Source organism: Leiobunum rupestre, chromosome 6 (assembly GCF_980474605.1).
Source record: "Leiobunum rupestre chromosome 6, qqLeiRupe1.1.hap1, whole genome shotgun sequence".
Classification (NCBI taxonomy): domain Eukaryota; kingdom Metazoa; phylum Arthropoda; class Arachnida; order Opiliones; family Sclerosomatidae; genus Leiobunum; species Leiobunum rupestre.
Window position 1 is genome coordinate 19728547 of NC_143389.1, and position 24255 is coordinate 19752801.

Below are 24255 nucleotides of genomic sequence, written 5' to 3' on the forward strand. Positions count from 1 at the left end.
CTATTATGAACTTTTCAATTCGAAATCGCGGACATATTTCAGACGCCTAGGAATCTGACTCACCAATGGAAAAAGCTCCCCTCGATTCGCCGATTATCAGAATAGCGTAAGTAACGTAATCGCGCGTAAGTATGACACCAAAGGCTTGATCTTAATGATAGTTTGACGCGAAGTGATTGCGTAAACGGATGTATCGAACTAGGAAATTCGTCACTCTCTTTACTCTTTATGTTGGTAGAATCTTTTCTACGTAAGTGTTATGACGATCAATACGAGCTAACGTCTCAAAATCTAAATTAACTATCTCTAGAAACGGTGGGGATATTTATAATAGTTTAAATTCAATCATCTTTCATTATTTTGTGAAAGTAAACGTTATTTTTACTGTTGAAATCTTGGCTGATATTTTAAATTGGCTGTCGACGGGATAAAACTTCCAAAGACTAGTATTAAAATAAGTTTATGTCATCATTGCGAAACAGACTACCATTAAAAAAATGCCATCGGGATAATACGTAGTGTCATACTTATATTTGATAACGTTACTCGAGATGCTAATGATATAACCGTAAGGGTCTGTGGCAGTCTTGTTTCTATTAAGTAACGCGTAGGTGGAGAAGGAGGGGTAACCGCGAAACCTCGGAAGAGCGAACTGCAGCAAAGCGAGTGAGTACACACAATCCGTCGAAAATAAATTCCATAATTCTGACCATGATTTAATCTTTCGTTCGGCGCGGAGCAGTCGTACTGGTAGTGGCGCGCGTAACTTTATCTCGACTGTGGCTGTGTCTCTTCCGCTACTTACCTTTGGGGCGAATGTGTAATTGTCGACCGGAATAGAGTCACGCCTCGCTAATAGTTTTATCGCCATTCAAAGTCCACATTTAACGGTACATTCGGTTTGGCGTTCAACGGCGGATATTGAAACCTAGGAAACGGCATCCAAGTATTTGTTGTGACCGATTTCTTTCAAGGTGTTTTTTTATTTCTCGTCGTGTTTGCTCTTTGGAGCCTCGCTGTCGATGGTTCCCGTTGTGGGAGCGGTTTCCGATTGATGGCACCATGATTCTGATTACACGCGGCGATTTATATTTTTCGCCAGTTTGTTATTTTCATTCCGACCGTTACCGCGGCGTCCAATAGACAACGTCAATTAACGGTAAGTGATTCTTTTTCATTTACAAGTTTTGTTAGAGAGTAAAGACCATTTACAGACCATTTACAGACCATTGATATTTTCAACTTGAACAAGCTTCATAAACGTATTATATTGTGATTTTTGTTAGAGTATAAAGATCATTTACAAATTTAATAAACTTTTTATATTATTAATTTTGTTATCGGGAACATATCCTTTACAAACCATGGAAATTTTTAATTTTATAAAACTGAATACTCTGTTTATAATATTAATTTTGTTATAGGGAACATATCCTTTACAAACCATGGAAATTTTTAATTTTATAAAACTGAATACACTTTTTATATTATTAATTTTGTTATCGGGAACATATCCTTTACAAACTATTAATATTTTAAACTTGCAATATCTTAATCTTATTCTAATATATTTTTACTTTTGTTAGAAATCACAGATCATTTATTTATGATTCATGGATATTTTAAGCTTTAATAACTACCTATTATTATTATTATATATTCTAACTTTTCTTAGAAAATACAGATAATTTCTTTATAAACCATTGATGTACTAATAATAATAATCAGCTAGGCTAATACCCAAGTCACCGCCTTAGGCCCAAGTCATCTAGCGACTTATAATACCTTTAAACAGGTGGCCGGGTTAATAGACTTAATATATTATAATTTTTGCTAGACAGTTAAGCTTATTTACAAACTGTTACTATTTTAAACTTGAAATTACTTAATAAACTTATATTAAATTCTTATTATGTTTATATTCATATTTATTATACTAAAATAATTGGTGTTGATTAGAGAGGTTTAATTTAAAGGTTATTTAAATATTAAAGGGGTTATTTAATATTCATATTTATTATTAACGTTTATTTTTACGTAGAACGATATATTAACTATAGTCGTCGACAGTATTTTATATTATAATATAATATAATGATTATTATTTTAAAATACTTGGTATTGATTTAATCTCATTCGTTCGCGGAAATGTTAAATTCATGAGGCTTAATTTAATTTATTTTAATGTCTGTTAAAATATAGATTAAAACGGCTATTTCATTTGAATTGGGAAATATTTACGGAAATCGGTTCCGATAAACTTGAACTCGTGTGTTTGACACGACCTCGAAGTTTATCTGATTCAGGATTGCCATCTCGTATGACTGACCCTATGGGTTAATTCAAAACTAGGTTTTGTCGGCCACTTGGCCTTGACACGTCTAATGACACTATTATCTGAGATTAAATTTAGCTCAATCGGAAAACTGCTAACAGTCGCTTTTAAAATATTGAATAAAACTTATAACGCGGCTGAATCAAGCTATAACACTATCACGACAGATCTCTAAAAATAACTACAGATTGTTTAAACTCTAATACGGGCGCTAAAAATAAAATACTTATTGGACCCCATGCCTTAAATCACCAAACTTCACTAAATTCAGTGTACGATTATTTGTAGATGAAAGTGTATTCTTTAATTCTTTTGTTTTAAGAATGAAAGTAAAAAAAATGAAACGATGTGTAAACAGTTACACAAAGGCATTCTAGAATAGAACGGTCTTACGGTCCGCGTAGAGGTTCGAACTTATCTCCCGCATAGAGGCGCTGATTAGAAACGTATCGTTTATCCTTCTAGAACGTTCTTTACGACGTACCTCAGAATGATGGTCTCAAAAAGTTAAAATATTTTTTTCTAGTCGTAGTTTTCTTTAGTATTTCAGTCCTTCGCTAATTGAAGCTCTCCGTAAGTATAGTATCCAAATTTAAATTTTTGCTAAAATAGTTATTTTTTGTTTTATACAATCAAAAATATGATATGTGTTCTCGAAATGGCTCAAAGCCATATTTTGACTAACCCTTTTAATTATGGCTTGAATAAATTTGATACTTGGCGATCAAACTCAAAACCCATATAATTTGCCAATTCGCATACATTTATGGGAATGGGGTTTGTTTAATAATGTTAAATTGGTAATAATTTAAAATCTATTCAGAGCACATTTGCAGATTATTTGTTGGTTATTTGTAACGATCAGGTTTTTGGATGGTTTGGGAGCTAATTTTGAATCTGGGGCTATAGCTTACCAATTCCACTGATATACATATTACTGAAAATATCAAAAAATTTAATTTCAATTTATTTTTAGTACATAGATTAATTTTTTAATGCCAGAACTTTGAACCATCCAATATTTAAATAATATTTAAAGAGATAAATTTTATTAAAACTTATTTCGAAGCCAGGAAACGTTATTATTAAGAAATCGAATTGATTTTAATCTGTGATTTAAATCGCTATTTAAACTAAGTGATTTTTAAATCATTTCTAAATTATCTATTTTACTTAAATGTATCTATGAAAATGTACGAACGTAGGTTCTTTAGCAATGTCGATTCAGAGCAAACTCAAATAAAATTATTTTTGAAATAATTATTTAAGTTTCTTAAGAATAATCTAATTTTAGATTACATTACCGCTGCTTTCAAATTATTAATGAAGTTGTCAATAAAAATAGGCGTAAAACCTTCAAAATTCAATAAAATAAAATCAAATTTAAATGAAATAAATCTATAAGAAAAAAACAAACAATAACTCTGATTATGATAACAAACTGTAATTCGTGGAAATCACGTCAAAACTTAAGTAATAACAAAACGTTATCGAGTACAATTCAATTATTTGTAATATCATCTATAACAAATCTTCACAAATTAACTATTTTCCAATAAACTAATGTATTAAAACACTTTGTCCACTTTATGTATGCAGTTGGTTTAGTTTAAATGATGTTATTGTGCCGTGCTAGGACGTAACGACCTCGGAAGTACTTCTGCGAAACGAACGAACCTCCATCTGTACTTCCTTAAAATAAAATACACAAAAAATATGACACGCAAAAACCAAATCCGTTAAAAAGTATAATTTTTTTTAAAAACAAACCTTCGAAGTGAATTGGTATAATTAGGTCATTAACCTCTAATTTAGAATACAAATAACCTATATATGGCTTCAAATTCAGCAATCAGAGAATCTGTTTTCGTCTAGAAGACTATCTCAAGTTGATAAACTTTACTTATAAAAGTTTTAATTAGAGGTAGAATCATATTTGTGGTTTCACAAATATTTTCACGTAAACATGTGGTAATATTTTTATACAACAGCAAATTTTGTAAATTTTATCTGTTAAAAGAAAGTGCAAAATCTACTTGTACAGCTGCTGGAGCCTGCTGCTCAAGTAGATTTTTTAAGTTACATGTAGATATAGTAATTTGTTTTAACCCTTTTTCCCGTATATGAAAATTTGGCGCCAACATTGTCTGCTAATTTACAAGCTTAAAGAAATACCGATAATTACCACATCCCACGTACTGTTGTATGATACACAAACGAATAATTGAACTACCTTCACTTCGTAGTTTTCCCGCTTTTCGTTTTGCCGACTCATTGTTCATGAAAAAAAATAATAATATTTCATTAAACAAGACGCACAGTCAGTTCAATTAATAGGAATGAAAATAAAATAATATTACTTTATGTGTAATAAACTTTAAAATTTAATGATACATTTTTCACGACTAGTTCCACCATTTTATTCGGGCAAAAATAAATAAATAAAAAAATTAAAAATACAAATAAAAATAAAAATAATACCACTTAATGTATGATAAAACCCATTTAATGTATGATAAAGCTTTGAAATTATTTTGATACCATTGGGGCATCATCAGGTCTGATACGACCAAATGAAATGGCGAAACTAGTTGTCAAAACATTTTATAATCAAAGTTTCAAGTTTTATTATACATTAAGATGTACTATTTGGATTTTTATTGGGATTTATTGTAATTATTGTATAATGTAATTAATAAATTGTAATAGTAATGCTGCAGTATTTTATAATTTTATAAACTTACAGTTTTTTAAATAAATTAATCTAGCAAATAGACAATCACATCCTTACAGAAAAAATAGGGACCTGATTAAGTTGGAATAAGTCAAGATAATTTTTGAATTTTTTATACTAACTTTCCATTATTTTTAAATCTATCGCGTCTGCACCCATTGTCTATGGTTGCGCAAGCCTATGTCTACTCAAAGCTGAAGAAAGTAGTCATCTCCAAAATGGCCGAATTTTACCGCGAATATTTTCATTCTCGATCTTTTGTATTTCATTTGCATTTTCATTTAAAGGACAACAGTCACCAAAACCAAAATTTACGAGTTTTTTTTCAGAAAGATAGAAAATATATTAATAATTATGTCCCAGAAATTTTATAGTTATTAGAAAAGTATTTAAAAAGTTACGCTACTTTTTCCGCAACCTACATCAAACGGCTTCAAAAATTTCAGAAATCGCGGTTAAACCTACGTGCAGAGCCAAAAGAATGAAGCGGTAAAAATTTGAGAAAGGGCGGCGTGTAAGGCGTATTAAAAGAACGATTAAATACAATCTACCAATATAACTAGGTTAAAAAGCCAAGGAGAATGTCGTAGCAGACGACAGTTCCGACCGAAAAACGATAAAACCGGGGAAAAAATATTTAGTTCACGAGATGGCGCTGCGGGTAGGTTCAACCAAGCGGCTCTGAAATTCTCGAGTCGGGGGGGGGGAGATAAAACACAAAATTTGGTTGCTTATAATTAATTAAATACTGGAAATATTAACCTGAAATGTTTTGTATACAAATTTTCGGACGTCCTCTATCCATTTAAATGGTTCTTAACCAATTTTAGGGTGGTGACAGTTCTCCTTTAAGTAAATAAATTTCCAACCTTGAATTATCTAATTACGATCAAAATTCGTTGTTGTTCATTTGGAATTAATGACACGAAAACATAATGAAATAAATTGCATCTCTTCGACAGTTGAATTCTACACGAGGTGCAGCTCAATATCGTTTAGGGTGTAAAGAAAATCGAGATTCAATGATTAAAATCTTAGTCAGGATTTATTAATTTTAATCACGATCAAATTAATTAAGTTACTGTTGAATTTCTTCTCAAACTCGAGTCGATGTATCGTTAATCATTCAAATCTCGAGTTAATCATTGGAATCACGATTTAATCATTCAAATCTCGAGGTTATCATTTGAATCACGATTTAATCATTCAAATCTCGAGGTTATCATTTGAATCACGATTTAATCATTCAAATATCGAGGTTATCATTTGAATCACGATTTAAAAATTCAATACTTGAGTTAAACATTTCAATCACGATATACTCATTTAATATTTTATAATTTTATCGTGATTTCATTCAATTTATTATTATTTCATCCATTTAATCATGATTTAATCTGGATTTAATTTTCGTGGGTTTCCTATTAAGCATGATAGTGACCGGCCACACGATATTACGTGATGCTTAAAAGTGCATTAGCAAATAATCATAGTACTTTGGCCGTGACTTTTTTAAACACACCTATAATAGAACGCTGTGTATTTGTAGCTCATGAAAAATAGTGCACTTATTTATTGATCATTTCAATTTGCTTCAGGTATAATCACGCGTGTAAATGATATATCTTTGAGTTCTGAGAAATGGTCGGAATTAGGGATGCAGCCTATTTTTCTAATATCGGTATCGGCCAATATCTGCTTAAGCGAAACCGATATTATATAGCGGATACCGGTATAAGAAAAATATTTTCTGAAAAACATTTAAAATAAGAATATTCTTGATTAACTAACGAACGATAATATTTTATTTGCTTGGCCGCGCCACGGACGCCAGACTTAGAAGGTAGATCATACCTTATTTAAGACAGGGGGTTACGAGTGTAAACAAATAAAAGCAACGATATTCGATTTGTGATTGAAAATATGTATCACGTAAAATGAAAAGAATTATATTCGGATATGCTCTTGCAAACGTTTTTCATTAAAAATTTTAATAAAATGATATGGCATTGTACTGAACTGTTTTTTATCATGTACACTATTGTTATGATAGATAACTTTGTTAATATTGGCCGATATATCGTCCAATATTACCGCAGATATATCGGCCACGAATAGCCGATATATCGGCTGTACCCATATCGGTGCATCCATAGCCATATAACTTAAATAAACTCCCTAAGGTGTTGGCTTCTAAGAAGGCAACATACCAGGGCCCGTGCAGCCTCGGGGGCCCGATTCGGAATACACGAGGTGTACTACTCCAATAAAATGTATAGTTATCTACAATAGTGAAAGCTCTCAAAGGCTCTGAGGACGGATGATAAAATTATTTTACGAATATTTATGTCGCGTATGGTTCATGCCGATAAAATCAATGGAAATCGCGATTTAGAACAAAAATTCAATATTTATTAACTTTTATAACTAAAAATATAACTGTGATAGTGGATTTTATATTACTTTTTGATATTTTATCATTTTTATGCTAATGTAAGCGTGGTTTTGGAAGATTTTTAATGTTCTTTAAGTTTTTACCAATTCTAATCATTTACCCATACACTGATGTTAATAGAATGAAAATCATACCAAATGCGGTTAGGAAATTATTTAAATATTTTGATGGAAGTAAACCGTGTATTATATTTTCAGAAACATCGAACAAAATGTACAAAGGAAGTGTTCCGTGCTTGGCTATTATGCTGGTATTTGTTAACGTTCGATTAACGGTATCAGTGTCTCCAATTTCTATCGAGAATAAGGGCTATTCTGGTGTTGTGGTAGCAATTGGTAAAAGGGTTCGTGAAGATGATTCAATCACTCAAAAAATAGAGGTAATTCACTGTGCATTTTCACTGATACGTGTAATAATAATCAAAATTCCAATGCCTATTTTAGATTTGGGTAATTTTATACTTACCAGCGTTGAGTGTTGTGTTCATATTTCCTTAATCTTAATTAAAGTTAGTTTGACTTTATTTTAAATAATATTCAGGCTGGCCATTCTTTTGATTTTCTTTTAATAATTTGAACTTTTACCTATTTGATTTATGCAAGTAATCGAACTGGTGGATTCTTGACTCTTAAAAATTTATTGTTCTCGAATTTGCTTGGTTTTGGAATGGTTACCAAAACCTTCATTTTGCTATATTTTTCATTCTTCCAATGAAATACATGTGATTGAAATCAAATATTTATTTTAAATAATTTGATTTAAATCCGTCAATTGTTATTAAATGATTGAAAGTCGGTCTCTCAAATGAAACAAGACGAAATTGTTCAGAAACGCATGAAGGGCTTGCCACCACCCTCCTACGCATTGTAACCCGGCCACCTGAATTAATGGCTTCAAAAGTCGCTTGATGACTTAGGACTGAGGTGATGCCTTGGGTATTAGTCTAGTTGGTTATTATTATTATTATTATTATTATTATTAAAATCTTTGTCGCTGGTGTTCTGGGTTTAAATCTCCAAGGGTTGAGTGCTGACAGAGGTCCCAAATATTTAGGTCGCGAGAGTTTCCTGCAACCAGGAAGTTAACAATATATACAACCGCAAAACCTATGCACCGGCCCACGCGACAAGAGCTCTAGCTACTCTACTCCTCTTCATAAATGGACTGAGTAGGTGATCAAACTCCCACGAGGCAAAAGGGTTATGGCAATACCTTTGAGTATCAAATCCCGAAAAGGTCCAATAGCCACCCACTCGATACCTTGTCCCTTTGTCTCCTTGGAAAAAATTAAACCAGTGCCCCTCTGCTACACTCGGAAGGACTTAATAAAACTACGGTCGCTTTGATTATTGTCCTAGAAACAGGTGGTCTTGAGCTTGCGTAATGCTACGTTGAACTCGGTGACGATTGAATATTAAACCGTAACGAAAATAGGATATCGAACTTCACTTTGTCATTGCACGATTTCAGGCGGCAACATATTTTCGCAGACCTTCACTGTTAATGAATCGAGGTTTCTTAAATTAATTTTATTGATTTTAGCCGGACAAAAATACGCCACTAACCCCGTTAGTTTTTCCAGGTGCACGTCTAGCGCAATAAAAATTAATCTTTAGACATTCTAAGTGTATAATTTCCTGCTGCAATTTAAAGAAAAACCACCATCATCATGGGCCCTAATAATTCATCTCTGTTGAATAACGATATAGTGGTATCTGAAATAAGTAGGCGCCAATTATTAAATAACAATTATAATAATCTGCTAAGCTCTTACCCAAGACACCACCTTGGGGCCAAGTAAGATAGCAATTTAAATGCCTTAAACAGGTAACGTAATGGTCATCAACCATTTTTGGGAGCATGTGATTAAAATAAAAGGAATCTCCAGTTGAATTTCCGTCATAATCACAATCGATCGAATGAGATTGACTTAAATTTATCTGACAAACAAAAATATACTATAATTAAGATTATATATAGCTGCTGAACGTTAGACAATAAAAGTTTACAAGCTATTGGACATTTGAGCTTCCGAGTCGAAAGTTTGAAAGTTTTAGTTTGAACGATAACTTATTTTTAGTCTATACAGTCTTTTTCCTTCTATTTATTGCTATTTTAAATTCTATGGGACCAGCTTTGTCTGACGATCATGTATTTTTATTAAATCAAAAATATAATTACAGTTTAGCGCTTTTGGCTCGGAGCAAGAGGAGCCAGGTTCGATCCCAGCATTGGGTGAAATCTCGGAGCTACTCCTTTTGCGTTGAGTTTGCAAGTTTTATCGCCACTGGTTAAAGGGAATTTCGGTTTCCCATTTCCATAGGAAATTGGAGAGGTTAGCGGTTATAGTTAGTGTAGGGTGCTGTTGACTCGCGTAACAGGAAGGGCTTGCCACCACCCTCCTACGCCTTGTAACCCGGCCACCTGTTTATATATGCATAAAAGTTCACTAGATGACTTGGGTCTAAGGTGGTGCCAAGGGTTTTGGTCTAACTGATAATTGTTAAAAATAATTTCTAGCAGTGTTAGTAAATACCTTACTAATATAAAAGTTAAGCGGAACTAATTAACACAAATTTATTTCAGGAAATCTTAACGAGCGCCTCTGAAGTTTTATACAAGGCAACGAAGAACATGGCCTACTTTAAGGAGATCACGATAGCCATTCCTAATACCTGGAAGAACAAACCACATTACCAGAGCGTGTCCGGGGATTTCTTCTCCAAGTCCCATTTCAGAATTGATTTACAAAATCCGCAGTATGGAAATGAGCCGTACACGCTACAAGCAGGAGGATGCGGGGTCAGCGGGGAGTACATTCACTACACCCCGGAATACATTGTGGATCCTAAAAGCGAAATTCTTGCCAGGAGCGAGGAGATCCCGGGTAAATTTCATGTTATCATTACTCTAGTATAGTTTAACATTCTGGATCCTAAAAGCGAAATTCTTGCCAGGAGCGAGGAGATCCCGGGTAAATTTCATGTTATCATTACTCTAGCATAGTTTAACTTGGCTGCTGTTTCGCTACTTTATCCACCTAAAACTATATTTTAACGGAGGGTATCATTATCTCCAGATAAACTATTGGAATTAGAATTTAGATGGATCGCTTATCCATCCAATCCGTATAAATATAGTTAAACTACTTTAACTTGGTAATTGAAATATAAATTAATAGATGAAAGGACCAATTATTCCTTTTATGCATTATTAAAATTTGTTCAGTACTTTCACCCAGAGAGGAAATATTTCGTAATTTAAAAAATAATGTTATTTCTTTTAGGAATCTAATTTTGTAGCATACCTATTTTGGATCGCTTAAATATTAAACAAGCTCAATTTGATTGGTACATTTCATGCTGTTTTTATTTTTCAGAAAACAGACTTGTGCAAGAATGGTCTCATTTTCGTTACGGGGTCTTTGAAGAATTTGGGCACGTGGATGATAAGATGTATCCAACATATTACAGAGAAAGTGTAAGTATATTTTTACAAGTTGATCAGGGTTGAAAATTTGGGTTCTGTATTGAGCTTAACGGGTAATCATGGTGGCAGTGGTTTAAAAAGTAGGGGTGGTTATAAAAGGAATTGAAAATTCAAGATCTCAAAAATTGTCACACCATATTGTTCGTTCGAATCGCAGACTTGCTCTTAAGAAAATAATTTTTGTAGGCTATTGCGATGGAAGAAAATGTTTTACAATTAACCAACGTCGGAAATTGGACTTTTGTAAGTCCCCAACAAAGAACACTTTTGTAAAAATCGTGTTCATTGCTTTAAAGTCTTTTTACCAAGGGCCCTTAAATGCCTTTTAAAATAAAACGATTTGTTTCCACATGGAATTGGATGTGTTAGACAGACTGAATTACGTCGGTTTCAAATCATACTAACACTCGAAAAAAGATTGATACGCTAATAAGCTTGCAATGAAAACCCACATTAAATTCCTTTATAATACAAGAAAAAATTTATATTGCCAAACTTCAACACGATTTCGTGCAATTTCTACGTGGTCATAAGTAGGAAACATTTTAATCCTAAGCGTCAAACGAATTTTCTTTTCATTAAAGGGGTCTGGAATTATTCAAGCCACCGGATGCACGAAATCAATTGAATCATCTCCGGATTTTTCTGACAATTGCAAATTAAATTTGAACGAACACGAAGTTAATTTAGCTGAATTATTGAACTGCTCCGTTTTACCAAGTTCTTTAAACGACGAAAAAGCATCAATAATGTTTACAGCAAATTTCAAGGAAGTAAGTCACGAATTTTTAACTACTTCATTAAACGTTTACCTTTTAAATTTATATAACTTTCATTTATATAACTTCGGTTGTGGATCTATCGTTTACGCGCAATATCTTTATTTAAAAACGATTATATTATTTCAAACCAAAAGATATAGTTTTACAAATAACGTAACCTCACAATTGTCTGTAGGATAATATTTTAAGTTGGTATAAACACGTTAATTTTTTTTCATTATCTTTATGTAAGTAACGCACTTAAACAAATCCTTTGCTAATAATCCAATTTTTCCATTCCATAAATAAAGGCAGTTCACTTTTGCGAGTCAGATGTAGTGTCCACTTCTGGTGTACTCCACAATGACGAAGCACCCAATAGGCACAATTCAGAATGTAAATATCAGAGCACGTGGGATGTCGTTAAAATTCACAATGATTTTAAAGGAGCGATTGCGTAAGTTATATTTTTTCTGTAACTTTATTCGGTTTTTGTAATACTCGTAAGTTTAAATTGTACCGCAAAAAGTAAATGCTATATGCATATCAAATGTTAAGTTAGAATAGTCTAAAATAATTAAATATTTAAGCTTAAAATCAGTAGTGTAGCCAAATATTATCAAATAAAGAGTCTGAGTTTGTAAAATGACAGAGACAGTTAAAAATAAGTATAGGAAAATTTCGGAAAATTTCACATTTATATATTTTCCATTCACTATGAAATGCATAAGTTCAGTTGAGATTAAATATTATTAAACTTTTTCAAAATCTCGATAGATATTTTAATTTTTAATCAGTGAATAGCGTTTATATTGGAAAATTCATAATTCAATACCTGAAAATCGATATACAGTAAGACAGTTTCTTAAATTGAAATAGAAATGACGTAATAATTTTTAAATTATTTCTGTATACTAGCAGACACTTTACTAATTGGAGTAACTAACTTAAACAATCTTTGAACAAAATGCTAACATTATTTGCAGGGGAGAAGAAAATCAGAACACTAAACCAATTTTCCGTTACATAAGGAATTCGGTATCCAATGAGAATCGATTTGTTTGGGTTCTAGACACTTCTAACAGCATGAAAGTAAGTATTAGATTATCATTAATAATAATTGTTTATAACGATGCGTTTTCAATTTCTCGTTTGCGAAGTGATGTTTTTAATTTCTCGTTTTTGACGACGCGTTTTTAATTTCTAGTTTTTTATGTCGCTTTTTTAATTTATCATGTTTGAAGTCGCGTTTTTAATTTATCATGATTGATGTCGCGTTTTTAATTTATCATGTTTGAAGTCGCGTTTTAAATTTATCATGTTTGATGTCGCGTTTTTAATTTATCATGTTTGAAGTCGCGTTTTTAATTTATCATGTTTGATGTCGCGTTTTTAATTTATCATGTTTTTGACATTGTCAAGTAATTCGAAAATATACTATATCTGAGGTGCGTTGGGTATTAGCATAGCTGATAATTATTTTTTTATTCCTTGCTATGACAAAAAAGGTAATTGGAAAGCGGTTATTTTTTAGCTGGCTATAGTCCCCTTATACACTTTTTACAACTTTTGTTAGTCAGTTTGTCAGCACTGAAATTATCCTTAGTTTACATATTTTACTAACAAAGTACATTCTGTGAAATAAAAAACCAACTTTCCGTGTTTACACTGCGCCAAATTAGCACCCAAATGTTGCATAATGTGAAAGAAGCCATAGGGTAATTAACTAGTTGGTCGCGTGTGAATGCCCCTTAAGAGGCCGCAGTCGTGGTTAGTCTTGAATTAGACTTATTTCGGCAATGCCTTCTGTCACATAGTGTACACTCAATAAAAGAGAAGATCCTTTGGCAGCCGACGAAAAGCATTCAAAGCGAGCCTACACAATCATCATCGGCTAGTATTGTTTTTAATTTTTAATTTTTCGTCCTTTTGGGATTTATGTAAATGTGTAAATACATTTTAAATTTGAAACCCAACTTTGTTTGAGATTTTATATTAATATTAATATTTATATTATTCTTGTTATCGATTATATTATTCTTGTTATCGATTATATTATTCTTGTTATCGATTATATTATTCTTGTTATCGATTATATTATTCTTGTTATCGATTATATTATTCTTGTTATCGATTATATATTATTCTTGTTATCGATTATATTATTATTGTTATCGATTATATTATTCTTGTTATCGTATTATATTATTCTTGTTATCGATTATATTATTCTTGTTATCGATTATATTATTCTTGTTATCGATTATATTATTCTTGTTATCGATTATATTATTCTTGTTATCGTATTATATTATTCTTGTTATCGATTATATTATTATTGTTATCGATTAAATTATTCTTGTTATCGTATTATATTATTCTTGTTATCGATTATATTATTCTTGTTATCGATTAAATTATTTTTGTTATAGATTATATTATTCTTGTTATCGATTATATTTTCTTGTTATCGATTATATTATTCTTGTTATCGATTATATTATTCTTGTTATCGATTAAATTATTTTTGTTATAGATTATATTATTCTTGTTATCGATTATATTTTCTTGTTATCGATTATATTATTCTTGTTATCGATTATATTTTCTTGTTATCGATTATATTATTCTTGTTATCGATTATATTATTCTTGTTAACGTTTATAACATCGACAAGTGTGCTACATTTACTTGCATTGATATTAATTTTTCGAAACCAAATTATTCTTTTTAGGGGCGACCAATTAAGCTACTGTTATCCGCTTCATCACGCTGTATCCGAGAAACGACGTGCATGCCGGATAACAATGAAATCGGCGTGGTTTCATTCAGTACAGACGCTCGTCGCTTGGCTGAAATGACTAAAATTAAAACCCGTTTGGACCGAGAAAAACTGGTCAGTCTTCTACCAAAGAGAGAAGATAATGGCTACACCGCTATTGGTAAAGGATTAATGGAAGCTGTTAAAGTAAGGAGTCATCATTACATTTATTACGCAACTTGTGACCAATGGCAACGTCAGGATATTAGGATACGAATGGCTAATATTTTTCTCAAAAGAATGGAATATTTTAATCTTTTATAATTTTTACAGATAGTTAGTTTAAGGGAGCTCTTTCGGGCTACGGGATTTTTGGATTTTTAACTAAATCCGGGATTTATTTTCTAGGATTTTCCACATTAAGTCTATGGGAAGGAAATCCTAAAATTATGCCTTTGTGGATTCTTACCCACATTTTCTACCGGGTTTTTTCTAATGTCCAACACCTCGATTTCGGGTCGCTTAAAATTGACGTGTTTGCTCTGATATAAATAAAAAAAGTTAGCTTAAGCCTGCGTATCCTATCCTGGCATCACAACTTGAATTTTTATAAAAGATTAAATCCAACTGGATTTTTTTAGTTACTAAATGACGGAGGAAAATCAGCCGAAGGCGGCAGAATAATTTTAGTGACTGACGGTGAAGAGAATCTCTTACCAAAAATTGATGAGGTCTTACCGCGTCTGTTCGAGAACAAAGTGATCGTGTCCGCCATTGCCTTCGGACGAAAAGCGTCGGAGAAATTAGAAAATTTAACGTCTTCAACAGGCGGGAAACTATATTTATACGCAAACCCAGACGCAACTGACTTCTCTTCGGCATTAGATTTGGCTTTTTTTGAAGAAACTGTGATGCAATCAGATATTGATACTCAACCAGTGACGGTAAGTGAAATACTAGTGCGTTTTCAAAGGAGCGAAAATAATAAATATTGAAACTTGCACTACGATTGGGGTAATATTTTTCAATCTGCTTAAAATTATATTAACACATACGTAATTTAGAATTACTTAAACTACTTAATCTTTTAGGGTCGACTAAATCGAAAGTTATTTCAGATAGAAAATAGTGCTTAAATTCCTTTGAACTTTTGCAGTTAAAATAATAAGATTAAGAAAAACACGTTATAATACAAAAAAAATTAAGATTTCCGAGATAAAATTGTGGAATTTATTTGGAAGAACCCGAAGAACAAATAAAACCTTAGTATTTATTGATGAAAGATAAATTATAATTAGATGTTACCCAAAATCGGTGTCTTTATATTGATAATTAATATTCTAAATTAAAATGTAGATTGAGACAGTTGGTCGAAATGTTGTAAGGACTCTGAATAACATGAAAAACTAAAGAGACCCACAAAATAAAGCGTAAACGAAGTACACTCTTAAAAAAAGGTTTTTTTAATGGTATATTAAGGGTGTAATATCTGTAAAAAAACACTCTTTAATGTTAATTTAAACGCCCTAAAGGGATTTTTATTGTCCCAAATTAAAAACTTGAAAAGGTGTATAAAGGGTGTTATATTACCCCGTAAATTGAGTGATTTAACACCTGGTAAGGGTGTAGCTCCCTTAAGGCAGTAGTTTAGTACCCTAAAAAATTATTTTAACACTTTAAAGGGAGTATTGTAGCACCCTTAAGGCAGTAGTTTAGAAACTTTAAGGGAGTAGCTTAAAACTTTAAAGGGAGTATTATAGAACCCTTAAGTGGATAGTGTAACACCCTGAAGGGAGTCGTTTGGTACCCTAAAAGGAGTAGTCTTGTACCCTAGAGGGAGTAGATTATAACCCTGAAGGGAATAGTTTTATACCACAAACTGTTAACAAAGGTACCAAAACGGAGGACATAAGCACCCCAAACAGTGTAAATAAACACCCTAGCAGGAAAACTGCTTTTTAAGGTGTAGAATAACATCCTTTATAAACCTGTTAAGGTGTTAAATATGGGACAAGAAAAAACCCTTAAAGGTTTGAAAATAAACCCTTTTTTAAGAGTGTAGCATAAGCTTTAATAGGATTTAAACCAACAAAAGAGATACGGCATACTCAATGTTAAACGAATTTCGGGTAGTAGAGATTTGAAATATATCTACTCTTGTTTCGATTCAGTATTTATCCAGTAGTTTTGTTTGAGTAGACAAGTTGCAGAATGCCGTCACCACAGCGCAGCAATCAGGGGTTGCTTTAAGCAAACATTGTTCTCGTTTGAGTCTAAGGTTAGGGACCTACAACTAAAAGGTCATCTAGAGATTGGCGATGGAATGTAGTTTTAGATTCTAAATAAACCAATTGTGAAAGTTTTTTTTCGAATTATTTTTGGCACTCACCCTGGAAAGGGTACCCAGAAATTCGCCAAGGGAAATTCGACCACCAAGAAGCGGGATTGAACGTCACTGGGGATAAATAACAGGTTATTTTTAACAATAACTTCTGCCTAATTTCAGATTGTGAATGAGAGACTGATTTCCAATTCCTCAATCATTGTTCGAGAAATTAATATCGAGAAACAACTTGGAAACAACACGGTATTTACTGTCATGTCTCCGAACATCAATCAACTTGAAGTGTTTCTCGTGAGTCCGAGTGGCGAAAAGATTACCCAGAAAGTGCAGGATGACTTATACCAATCGGAAAATATGGTGCAGTGGATCAAATTTTCCATTCCAAACGCAGAGGTTAGTCGTTTGTTTTGCCAAGAAATAGTTAACTATTCTTATTTGTTGTTTGACGATAAGTGCTTGAGTGTTGCTCATTCCAATTAACCCCACTCATTAAATGAAACAACTTATCGTTTTTATAGAGTGACCTTTCTTGCCTGGGTGATTTATTAGGAAATGTTGGCTGTTCAAAGCCACTTAAATTATTACTAAAATTAATAAAATGAAAATAATTAAAAAATATGATTGGATAGATAAATACTATTTAATTAATATAGAGTGCGTATTTCACTTGACGAAAAAATGTGTATTTGGAGATCGGTTTTTAATTCAGAAACATCGATTACTTGGTGTACTATGGAAATGTTTTTCATCTAAATACTTAATGAAATAAAATGGGTCGCATAAGATGAGCAAATCAATTATTGATAGAAATTAATAAAATTAACAAGAACTTGAAACAAGCGAGCTGAGTGTCAGAGTGTGATGACCCAGTTCGACTAGTTAGCTAAATATAATATTAGGAATTCCACAAAAAATATCAGACCAATTTTCTCTCTAAGCAAACATTAGCTTGATTGCATCAGACAAACGTTTGTTTTTCGGTTCAGCCCCTTTCACGCGCTAACTCCATTCTACGAAAGAGTTGTTAAAACCATCAAATGTGTTGCCTAATCTTCGTGGTTCCCCCACCACGATATTTGTCTAAATAAGCTACAATTGCGTTCATGAATAAGCAGACTCGTTTTCGGTTTTATAGTCGAAGACGTGAAATAAAAATATTCAAATTAAAAAATTAGAATTCATATTTTAGTAGTTTACATAAAATAAATAATTTTGGGGTTCCGATGTTAATTTTCACGTATTAACATTATATCTACATGCACTTTTATCTTTCCTTGAACAATTGTTTCGTATCTTTTCTGATTACGAAAATGTTTTACGAAAGAGCTTAATTTTTCTTTAATTTTAGAGTGGAATTTGGAAAGTGGTCGTCAACAGTTTAAGGCCAAATCCACCTCCAATAGATATTTTCGTGCGATCTTCACCTTCTGACGCGCAGTCTCAGCCAGTTCGAGTCAAAGCTTGGAAAAGCGAACACGAAATTAAATTCCCGGCGGGCTTGACACTTTACGCTGACGTGAGGAAAGACTACATATCGGTTCTCAACGCGAAAGTGACCGCGACCGTTTCGAGACCGAATGGCTCGCCAGTTGAAGTTCAACTGAAAGACGATGGAGCGAGTAAGTCAAAGATTTACTATTTCACTGTCACCGTCATTTCAAATACTTTATATCCAAAACAAAATCGAAGTCGTGTTGTCATTAAAGGCCTTTTCACAAGAGTCAACTATTTGATAGAACTAGATGAGTCAACTTGAGTTTAGTCAACTAGTTGGTTCGTGTGACTAAAAGTTCGATGAGTTGATTAGCCAAAAAAGTACGCGAGAAAAAAATGGATCAATGATCCATTTTTGCTGACTCAGCATTTTTATTTGAAAAGTTCGCTCGTGTGAAAAGGTCTTTAGTTTATTACTCTATCACTCAAACAGATCTCTACTTTTTTAAACTGTTTGCTTATGCGAAGAAGTAAATAAATGTAATATTTTACTAAATGCAATTAATTTAATATTAAGACATTCTTTGATCTTAATAAAACACCTAAGCTATTTCTTAGACGATTAAGTACTCTACGCTTAATCGTTTTTAAGGGAGCTTCAAAAACAAAAAAATATTATGATTTTGAAACGAAACCGAAACGAAATTGTGCCGTATAATTTATTAAGCAGAATATTATTGAGCATTTAAAAGTTTTCATGTTTGTTTAAAAAAATAAAATATGATATTGTAGGGAATTGAAAGCCAGGTCTTTCACATACAAAAAAATATATAATACTTTTTATTTTATCTGCAGCTCCAGACTCTGTCAAAAATGATGGTATCTACACCGGATACTTCAGCAGTTTTTCTGGAAGCGGCCGCTATTCGGTCGTTGCTAAAGTTGTCAATGCAGGAGATGCCACGCTCAAGTTCCCTGAAAAACGTACGTTCCAACGAAAATAGGTTAACAAAGTGGTTTTTTAGAATTCAGATTTAACAATGACATACTTGTTGTTCAAATTTATTCTGGCAGCCAGAGTAGATTTGTTTATCATAATAAAACTTGCAACCAGAGAAGATTTGTTTATTAGAATAATTCTTGCAACCAGAGAAGATTTGTTTATTAGAATAATTCTTGCAACCAGAGAAGATTTGTTTATTAGAATAATTCTTGCAACCAGAGAAGATTTGTTTATTAGAATAATTCTTGCAACCAGAGAAGATTTGTTTATTAGAATAATTCTTGCAACCAGAGAAGATTTGTTTATTAGAATAATTCTTACAACCAGAGAAGATTTGTTTATTAGAATAATTCTTGCAACCAGAGAAGATTTGTTTATTAGAATAATTCTTGCAACCAGAGAAGATTTGTTTATTAGCATAATTCTTGCAACCAGAGAAGATTTGTTAATTAGCATAAAACTTGCAACCAGAGAAGATTTGTTTATTAGAATAATTCTTGCAACCAGAGAAGATTTGTTTATTAGCATAATTCTTGCAACCAGAGAAGATTTGTTAATTAGCATAAAACTTGCAACCAGAGAAGATTTGTTTATTAGAATAATTCTTGCAACCAGATAAGATTTGTTTATTAGCATAAAACTTGCAACCCGAGTAGATTTGTTTCTAAGAATTAAGTGTGAAACCATTGTAGATTTGTTATTTAGAATTTAATTTTTAGTTTGGGTTTAATTCTAATTTGTAAAAAAAAATTCAATTTTTAACGTTTTTTTTTAAACTGCTACTAATCAGACGTTATACTTTATTGTAAAACTGAGGAAAATTTCGAGCTGTGGTCCTTCTTCATCAGCGAAACCTAAAATTAAATTTGCTTAAATCAGAATAATTATTTCATATGATATGAAAATTTTATGAAATAGCGCGAAATTAAGTGTATTTTTAATTTTCACAAGACCTTAGTTCACTTAAGATTATTTTATTAATAGACAATTAGACATGGTAAGGCAGCGCTCGGAAACTCGTAGGGGAACGTGAAGGGTGAAACAGGTGCGGATTAAATCGCATCTACAGCCCTTCGCGTGGCCTCTAGGCTTTTCCAAGCGCGGGCTTAAGCGGATCTATTAAAGCTGAAAGTATTTTAATTTACATTTTCGTAAATTATTTCTTTAACGACAAATCACCGATATGTTAATGTTTGACGTTTTTCTAAAGGTTCCAGATTAACTCGAAGTGTGAATAGCGAGGAAAGCATCAACGATGAAAACAACTTTTATTTGGATAACTTTGAGAGGGTAGTCGACGGGGGGGTATTTAAAGTGGAAGGTTATAAAGTGCTGGACAGGGACGTCATTCCACCAGCCAGGATTTCGGATCTCCTGGTTTCTGGTATAACCCATCTGAGCCCTCAGGAAAAAGTGGTGCAGCTAGAGTGGACCTCTCCAGGAGACAACTACAATGATGGAAACGGTAAATATCTTCGTTAAATTTACAATTGGTTAAAGCATAAGTAACATGATAGTTATAAGTATGACACTATCTTTTATTTTAATGCTAGTTTCCTGGCAATCTTCTTCGGTAATGGCATTTGCAAAGTACTGGCAAGGAGACAACCCGAGGTGTAACGCACCAATTTTGTTCAAACTCGAGTTTTTGGTAGACCTTCGTGTAACTTGAAAAACCCTGAAGGAAAATGTCTCCATAGGCAACCATTTTGCCATGGCAACCAAAAATGTTTTTAACAAATCAAAATTGAATTTTTCCCATTGAATATAACATGGGAATCTGACCAATTTGAAAAAAAGAAAACGAAATTTTTGAAAATGCTAAAAATAGAAAATATAAAGAAAAAGTTCGAAATTGATTAAATTTTTTAAACTTGGTCAGATTCCCATGTTATATTCAATAGGAAAATTACCATTTTGTGTTGTACAAAACATTTTTGGTTTCCATGGCAAAATGGTTGCGTATGGAGACATTTCCCTTTAGGGTTTTTCATTTTTCAAATAACATGAAGGTCTACCTAACCTCAGAGTTTGAACAAAATCGGTGTGATACACTTCGGGTCGTCTCCTTGTGAGATATATATCGGCCTAAGCGAATTACGTATTTCAGCTGGCACGGATGAAAAACTAGGGGTCTCTATGCTAAACTAAACTTTCGAAAATTAGGTTAATAGCAATTTACGCCAACTGTCGTACCTACTGATATTATGTTACTTATGTTGAAATAATGTCATTTTAATAAGCATTCTTTGAATGATATACTTTGTTTTGCTCCAAAATTCTACGATCAACACTTTATCGTGGTAGTTTGTACTTCAATTTGTACATAATAGGCCTTTCTATAAAATAAGCTACGCTTGCTGAACTCGTTTTTATGTAGCTCATTCGTTACGAAATACGTAGAAGTAAATTCAGTGTATGCTTAAAAACAGGGTGCCTCGTCCAATTTATTCTCATGTCCAGGGCTTTTCGTAGTTAAACTGTATCGATACGTCACCCGCGACGCAGCAGCAACATCAAAACAATAAGGCCAATGTTACTTTATAGAAAGACCTATTACGACAAGAAAAATATAATTTCCATCATCTCAGTTATCACAATAAACTTTAAATTAATTTTTTTATATATTTATTTTTATCGGTATGGTTATTAATTAAACCAAAGTATAACACTTAAATAGAGAAACTGAGGGGCAGATTAAATATTTAACTTTAAATGTCGATTGATTTTAGAATATACTCTGAATAAATTTGTCAAATACTTTCTGAAGCATAAAATGCTTCGAGCCAACGACATTTTCTACAGTTTTGTTATGGTCATTATGGATTCGGTACGAAACTAATAATTTACAATTTTATCTTTATAGCGACGTCATTAGAGCTACGTTGGTCTCAAGACATCAAGAGTTTACGGGTGTCGTTTGAGAAGTGCAAGCTCGTAACGGAAGAAGATATCTTCAAAGGGCAGCTAATTCCACTTCCTTCTGGACGGAAACAAACTGTAAGCGTCCGTTTCTTGAAAAAGAGTGACATCCCTCCAAGCGAGGCGGAAACAGAAACACCCGTCTTCGACGAAGTATTATACTTCGCGGTGGTAGCTAAGGATGAGGTGAAAAACGAAGGAGAACTATCCAACGTAGCTTACGCTTTTGTGGAAGAACCCGTTGAGGACAAACCAAACCCCGAGAAGGTCGACTACTATTTAGTTTCTATTTATGTATCGGTAGCTTTATTTGCGTTAGCCATAGTGTGCGTGACTACGGCATTAGTCATTAAATTGAGGAGGAGCCTTTGGTACAAAGGAGTTGAAGGCAAAGACTATGTTTAAAGATTTAATATATATATTTCAGCTTAAGTTATATAAATGTATAATACCCTTTAGTTCCTGGTGCATTTAGTTCTCAAAGCAAATCGTTTTCGAACGAAAATGAGCTTGTCTTAACGTCACAAAGGTTTTACCGACGGCGTGATCGGAGTGTAACAAATGTTTGTTGGTGCCGTGCTCAAAATTGTTTAAAGATATAGCAGAATTTAATAAAAAATGTTTTACAAATGAAGAGATTATTTCGATCGAAATAAAATCGACAATTTGGCCAATTATTTCCAACTTTTTAACCAAAATGTCACGTTTTTAAAGAAAATGATTGAATTTTTCGTGATGTTTATGGCAGTTAACAAAACCTTTGGTAAAGTTGAGGTCTATAATGAAGTAAAGTGAAGTAATATTGTATAACAAACTGAGTGACGTAAACCAGGAAAGAAACACTCCCTCGATGAACCAAAAATACATTTTCGACTTTTTAAATTAAGTTTAAAAAATATAACTTTTTTTTATAAAGAACGCAACGAAATTGAATTCGAGCATGGTTGTATTGACACTCTTGGAAGGCTATTGTTTGAAAATTAAAATTGACAAAAAAAATTTGATCCGTCCAATATGGCATGCGCATGTGGAGAAGGGGCGGATATCGAGATATCAAACTATCGATTGTAATAATCAGCTATAGGCTTATACCCAAGGCATGTCATCTAGCGACTTATAATGACTTTTAAGTAGTAACAGTAAAAGTATGTTACGCTATATCCGGTATTTCAGTCAAATAATAAACTAAATGCTTAAAGGGAATATAACCTCAGGTATTTGGTGTGGAACACCAACGTTTGCAAATCTAGCCGCTCTTGCCTTTCTCTTTAAAAATGTTTGGCGCTACTGTACAGGGAAATTTGAAAAATTGAAGGGGTCTTCCTTAAAGATTGCTTTGCAGGTTATATTCCCTTTAAGTGGACCTAAAATACCTTTTTACTTTTATTGATATTTCGATAGCAAACTCTTCTGCACACGCGCATTTTAATTTTTGATGGATCATGATTTTTTTTTGGCAGTTTTGATTTTTGTAGAAAGATTCCCTGGCAATGACTTCTTGTATTTAAAACATAGAAGTAAAAAAACTTTATGAGTGTGCATAAACGCTGACAATAAAAATACGAAACAGCGCGAGCTCAGTATATATGATAATAATTTATTAATCGAAGATACATGAAAGCTATACATCACTTTTTTATATTTCAACGATTCATTTTCATTTATGTGTAGCTTAAAAACCGGGACCTTTGTTCAGATATATATTATATATCAGTGATATTACAATTGTGATAAAATTCTAATGTAAAGTTTAAAGGAAATATAAAAATAAAATATAATTATGAAATTATGTTTAAAAATTTGTACTTAAATATTTATTATTATTATTGGTCTACTTTTAAAGTAACTTTAAGTTAATTTTTAATTTCGTTGTTAAGTACATGTACGTCAGAAATGTTTTATTTTAGTTATAGGAACTACGAAGACATGTGGTCAGAAATGTATATACCTGTGCTCCAAGCGTATCAACAGCCCACTACACCGGTGGTCTCATCAGCATGGGTAGTAGTACCCTACT

The 24255-nt window shown here is 32.5% G+C and overlaps 1 protein-coding gene across 2 annotated transcripts; it reads left to right on the forward strand.

Annotated features, from left to right (window-relative positions):
• Positions 1 to 901: 901 nt before the first annotated feature.
• Positions 902 to 23991, forward strand: LOC149940247 (calcium-activated chloride channel regulator 3A-1-like). 2 transcript variants are annotated; one of them, XM_090177711.1, is made up of 15 exons: positions 902 to 1159; positions 7722 to 7903; positions 10111 to 10411; positions 10904 to 11004; positions 11200 to 11256; positions 11598 to 11786; positions 12086 to 12231; positions 12761 to 12866; positions 14509 to 14742; positions 15177 to 15479; positions 17042 to 17272; positions 18228 to 18498; positions 19169 to 19297; positions 20527 to 20781; positions 22183 to 23991. In XM_090177711.1, the coding sequence occupies exons 2-15, from the start codon at positions 7736 to 7738 to the stop codon at positions 22641 to 22643; spliced, it is 2952 nt and encodes a 983-aa protein (XP_090033837.1). In that variant the 5' UTR covers positions 902 to 1159; positions 7722 to 7735; the 3' UTR covers positions 22644 to 23991. The 2 variants fall into 2 exon arrangements, with proteins under 2 accessions (XP_090033837.1, XP_090033838.1); XM_090177712.1 differs by lacking the exon at positions 11200 to 11256 and having other exon boundaries at positions 903 to 1159.
• Positions 23992 to 24255: the final 264 nt, after the last annotated feature.